This window comes from Scyliorhinus torazame, chromosome 4 (assembly GCF_047496885.1).
Source record: "Scyliorhinus torazame isolate Kashiwa2021f chromosome 4, sScyTor2.1, whole genome shotgun sequence".
NCBI lineage: Eukaryota > Metazoa > Chordata > Chondrichthyes > Carcharhiniformes > Scyliorhinidae > Scyliorhinus > Scyliorhinus torazame.
This window is the reverse complement of record NC_092710.1, coordinates 83,318,255-83,324,254: the sequence shown is the minus strand read 5'-3', so window position 1 is coordinate 83,324,254 and position 6,000 is coordinate 83,318,255. Positions and strand designations below refer to the sequence as shown.

At 51.2% G+C, this 6,000-nt stretch overlaps 1 protein-coding gene across 1 annotated transcript in view; it reads right to left on the bottom strand.

The window, feature by feature from the left end:
• LOC140411412 (kin of IRRE-like protein 1) overlaps window positions 1-5,707 on the bottom strand; it is an 82,297-nt gene extending 76,590 nt beyond the window's left edge. Inside the window, exons 1-2 of the mRNA XM_072500521.1 lie at window positions 5,542-5,707; window positions 5,097-5,221 (exon numbers count right to left, since the gene is read on the bottom strand). Of these exons, the coding sequence (XP_072356622.1) occupies window positions 5,097-5,221; window positions 5,542-5,707 (291 nt within the window). The remainder of the gene's footprint in view (window positions 1-5,096; window positions 5,222-5,541) is intronic.
• Between the last annotated feature and the right edge of the window lie 293 nt (window positions 5,708-6,000).

Sequence of the window (6,000 nt, the reverse complement as noted above, 5' to 3'; positions counted from 1 at the left end):
TGCACCGTCAGTGGGTCAGTTCTGAGGGAGTGCTGCACTGTCAGAGGGTCAGTACTGAGGGAGCGCTGCACTGTCAGGGGGTCAGTACTGAGGGAGCGCTGATCTGTCAGAGGGTCAGTACTGAGGGAATGCAGCACTGTCAGAGGGTCAGTACTGAGGGAGTGCTGCACCGTCAGAGGGTCAGTAATGAGGGAGTGCTGCACTGTCAGAGGGTCAGTACTGAGGGAGTGCTGCACTGTCAAAGGGTCAGTACTGAGGGAGTGCTGCACTTTCAACGGGTCAGTACTGAGGGAGTGCTGCACTGTCAGAGGGCCAGTACTGAGAAAGTGCTGCACTGTCAGAGGGACAGTACTGAGGGAGTGCTGCACTTTCAGAGGGTCAGTACTGAGGGAGCACTGCACTGTCAGATGGTCAGTACTGAGGGAGTGCTGAGGGAGTGCTGCACTGTCAGAGGGTCAGTACTGAGGGAGTGCTGCACTGTCAGGGTCAGTACTGAGAGAGTGCTGCACTGTCAGAGGGTCAGTACTGAGGGAGTGCTGCACAGTCAGGGTCATACTGAGGGAGTGCTGCACTGTCAGAAGGTCAGTACTGAGGGAGTGCTGTCAGAGGGTCAGTACTGAGGGAGTGCTGCACTATCCGAGGGTCAGTACTGAGGGAGTGCTGCACTGTCAGAGGGTCAGTACTGAGGGAGTGGTGCACAGTCGGAGGGTCAGTACTGAGGGAGTGCTGGACTGTCAGTGGGTCAGTACTGAGGGAGTGGTGCACAGTCGGGAGGGTCAGTACTGAGGGAGCGCTGCACTGTCAGGGGGGTCAGTACTGAGGGAGTGCTGCACTCTCCGAGGGTCAGTACTGAGGGAGCGCTGCACTGTCAGAGGGTCAGTACTGAGGGAGTGCTGCACTGTCTGAGGGTCAGTACTGAGGGAGTGAACATAGAAAATACAGCACAGAACAGGCCCTTCGGCCCACGATGTTGTGCCGAACCTTTGTCCTAGATTTATCATAGATTATCATTGAATTTACAGTACAGAAGGAGGCCATTCGGCCCTTTGAGTCTGCACCGGCTCTTGAAAAGAGCACCCTACCCAAACTCAACACCTCCACCCAACACCAAGGGCAATTTGGACATTAAGGGCAATTTATCATTGGCCAATTCACCTAACCCGCACATCTTTGGACTGTGGGAGGAAACCGGAGCACCCGGAGGAAACCCACGCAGACACGGGGCGAACGTGCAGACTCCGCACAGACAGTGACCCAAGCCGGAATCGAACCTGTGACCCTGGAGCTGTGAAGCAATTGTGCTATCCACAATGCTACCATGCTGCCCTTGAGAACAAATAAATCTACACTATATCATTTTACCGTAATCCATGTACCGATCCAATAGCTGCTTGAAGGTCCCTAATGTTTCCGACTCAACTACTTCCACTTCCACAGGCAGTGCATTCCATGCCCCCACTACTCGCTGGGTAAAGAACCTACCTCTGATATCCCTCCTATATCTTCCACCCATTCACCTTAAATTTATGTCCCCCTTGTAATGGTTTGTTCCACCCGGGGAAAAAGTCTCTGACTGTCTACTCTATCTATTCCCCTGATCATCTTATAAACCTCTATCAAGTCGCCCCCTCATCCTTCTCCGTTCTAATGAGAAAAGGCCTAGCACCCTCAACCTTTCCTCGTAAGACCTACTCTCCATTCCAGGCAACATCCTGGTAAATCTTCTTTGCACCTTTACCAAAGCTTCCACATCCTTCCTAAAATGAGGCGACCAAAACTGTACACAGTACTCCAAATGTGGCCTTACCAAAGTTTTGTACAGCTGCATCATCACCTCACGGCTCTTAAATTCAATCCCTCTGTTAATGAACGCGAGCACACCATAGGCCTTCTTCACAGCTCTATCCACTTGAGTGGCAACTTTCAAAGATGTATGAACATAGACCCCAAGATCTCTCTGCTCTTCCACATTGCCAAGAACTCTACCATTAACCCTGTATTCCGCATTCATATTTGTCCTTCCAAAATGGACAACCTCACACTTTTCAGGGTTAAACTCCATCTGCCAGTTCTCAGCCCAGCTCTGCATCCTATCTATGTCTCTTTGCAGCCGACAACAGCCCTCCTTACTATCCACAACTCCACCAATCTTCGAATCATCTGCAAATTTACTGACCCACCCTTCAACTCCCTCATCCAAGTCATTAATTAAAATCACAAACAGCAGAGGACCCAGAACTGATCCCTGCGGTACACCATTGGTAACTGGGATCCAGGCTGAATATTTGCCATCCACCACCACTCTCTGACTTCTATCGGTTAGCCAGTTCGTTATCCAACTGGCCAAATTTCCCACTATCCCATGCCTCCTTACTTTCTTCATAAGCCTACCATGGGGAACTTTATCAAATGCCTGACTAAAATCCATGTACACTACATCCACTGCTTTACCTTCATCCACATGTTTGGTCACCTCCTCAAAGAATTCAGTCAGACTTGTAAGGCAAGACCTACCCCTCACAAATCCGTGCTGACTATCCCTAATCAAGCAGTGTCTTTCCAGATGCTCAGAAATCCTATCCTTCAGTACCCTTTCCATTACTTTGCCTACCACCGAAGTAAGACTAACTGGACTGTAATTCCCAGGGTTATCCCTAGTCCCTTTTTTGAACAGGAGCACGACATTCGCCACTCTCCAATCCCCTGGTACCACCCCTGTTGACAGTGAAGACGAAAAGATCATTGCCAACGGCTCTGCAATTTCATCTCTTGCTTCCCATAGAATCCTTGGATATATCCCGTCAGGCCCGGGGGACTTGTCTATCCTCAAGTTTTTCAAAATGCCCAACACATCTTCCTTCCTAACAAGTATTTCCTCGAGCTTACCAATCTGTTTCACACTATCCTCTCCAACAATATCGCCCCTCTCATTTGTAAATACAGAAGAAAAGTACTCGTTCAAGACCTCTCCTATCTCTTCAGACTCAATACACAATCTCCCGCTACTGTCCTTGATCGGACCTACCCTCGCTCTAGTCATTCTCATATTTCTCACATATGTGTAAAAGGCCTTGGGGTTTTCCTTGATCCTACCCGCCAAAGATTGTCATGCCCTCTCTTAGCTCTCCTAATCCCTTTCTTCAGTTCCCTCCTGGCTATCTTGTATCCCTCCAATGCCCTGTCTGAACCTTGTTTCCTCAGCCTTACATAAGTCACCTTTTTCCTCTTAACAAGACATTCAACCTCTCTTGTCAACCATGGTTCCCTCACTCGACCATCTCTTCCCTGCCTGACAGGGACATACATATCAAGGACACGTAGCACCTGTTCCTTGAACAAGTTCCACATTTCATTTGTGTCCTTCCCTGCCAGCCTATGTTCCCAACTTATGCACTTCAATTCTTGTCTGACAACATCGTATTTACCCTTCCCCCAATTGTAAACCTTGCCCTGTTGCACGCACCTATCCCTCTCCATTACTAAAGTGAAAGTCACAGAATTGTGGTCACTATCTCCAAAATGCTCCCCCACTAACAAATCTATCACTTGCCCTGGTTCATTACCCAGTACTAAATCCAATATTGCCCCTCCTCTGGTCGGACAATCTACATACTGTGTTAGAAAAGCTTCCTGGACACACTGCACAAACACCATCCCATCCAAACTATTTGATCTAAAGAGTTTCCACTCAATATTTGGGAAGTTAAAGTCGCCCATGACTACTACCCTATGACTTCTGCACCTTTCCAAAATCTGTTTCCCAATCTGTTCCTCCACATCTCTGCTACTATTGGGGGGCCTATAGAAAACTCCTAACAAGGTGACTGCTCCTTTCCTATTTCTGACTTCAACCCATACTACCTCAATAGGGTGATACTCCTCGAACTGCCTTTCTGCAGCTGTTATACTATCTCTAATTAATAATGCCACCCCCCCACCTCTTTTACCACCCTCCCTTAATCTTATTGAAACACCAGGGACCTCCAACAACTATTTCTGCCCCTCTTCTATCCAAGTTTCCGTGATGGCCACCACATCGTAGTCCCAAGTACCGATCCATGCCTTAAGTTCACCCACCTTATTCCTGATGCTTCTTGCGTTGAAGTATACACACTTCAACCCATCTCCGTGCCTGCAAGTACTCTCCTTTGTCAGTGTTCCCTTCCCTACTGCCTCATTACACGCTTTGGCGTCCTGAATATCGGCTACCTTAGTTGCTGGACTACAAATCCGGTTCCCATTCCCCTGCCAAATTAGTTTAAACCCTCCCGAAGAGTACTAGAAAACCTCCCTCCCAGGATATTGGTGCCCCTCTGGTTCAGATGCAACCCGTCCTGCTTGTACAGGTCCCACCTTCCCCAGAATGCGCTCCAATTATCCAAATACCTGAAGCCCTCCCTCCTACACCATTCCTGCAGCCACGTGTTCAACTGCACTCTCTCCCTATTCCTAGCCTCGCTATCACGTGGCACTGGCAACAAACCAGAGATGACAACTCTGTCTGTCCTGGCTTTTAACTTCCAGCCTAACTCCCTAAACTCATTTATTACCTCCACACCCCTTTTCCTACCTATGTCGTTGGTACCAATGTGCACCACGACTTCTGGCTGCTCCCCCTCCCCCTTAAGGATCCTGAAGACACGATCAGAGACATCCCTGGCCCTGGCACCCGGGAGGCAACATACCTTCCGGGAGTCTCGCTGGAATTTCGGAAGGTTACAGGCGATCTTACCTTCTGAACATGTTAGTCTCCAGGAGGACTGCGTAGGGAGGATGTGGGCCTTTTTCGAAGACCCAGGCCAGGTCCTCCTCCCGTTCTACGAGATGGATGACGCCAGTATCACCATTCAGAGCAGCTGAGGGAGGGAACAGAAATCTTGTGAAAATTGACCAGAGAGATGACAGTCTTGTCATTTGCTCCAACAAACGTCTCCAATTCTCCTTGGATACCTGACCCCCCCCCCCCTACCCTCAGCCCCCCTCCCCCCCCACAGCTGACCCCCCCTCGCTCCCTCGCCTTCCTCCTCCCCTCCGTACTTCCACTCAGCTCCCCCCGCTTCCATTTCCCTTCCCTCACCCCCGTTCCCCCATCCCACAGTGCCCAGCCGACACTCACACTGACAGCCGATCTGGTGGGTGGAATTCAGCAGCCGCACACAAGCTGTCGTTGTTTTTAAGTCGATGTAAATCTTCTTCTCCACGGAGTTCGTGCTGCAGAGACCTGTAGTGGGAGAAAGTGACAAGGTTATGAAGAGAGCGTTAGCAAGCACGCGGCCTCAGGTGTGGTGTGCGTGGGAGAGAGTGAGAGAGAGCTCCAGCTAGGGGGGGGAAAAGAGAGAGAGAGAGAGAGACAGAGATAGAGAAAAAGGTCTCCGGCGGGGAGAGAGAGAGAAAGGTCTCTGGCAGAGAGAGAGAGACAGAAGGAGTTGCATCAGACGTAGCCCGGCGCAGGAGGAGATGGAGTTGATCCTGTGCCGGTTTGGCCAGGCTGGGCCCCAATGTCTTGGATGGAACGTCCTTCCCACTCCCACCCTCGCGCACCTTTCACCAACGTCCAGATCCACTGGTTGACCTGGTACTTGTGGAGCCTCACGATTATCACTCGCGGTGGCTCCCCTGCTTTGGGCCGCTGCTGAAGTGACCCGTGGGCGCACTCTACCTCCGGAGGTTTGGTGAAGCCCTCCTCGCCGACCAGCCTCTCGGGCATCGCCGCTACGTACTCCGGCGGGTATCGCCGCTACGTACTCCGGTGGGTATCGCCGCTACGTACTCCGGTGGGTATCGCCGCTACGTACTCCGGCGGGTATCGCCGCTACGTACTCCGGCGGGTATCGCCGCTATGTACTCCGGTGGGTATCGCCGCTACGTACTCCGGTGGGTATCGCCGCTATGTACTCCGGCGGGTATCGCCGCTACGTACTCCGGTGGGTATCGCCGCTACGTACTCCGGTGGGTATCGCTGCTATGTACTCCGGTGGGTATCGCCGCTACGTACTCCGG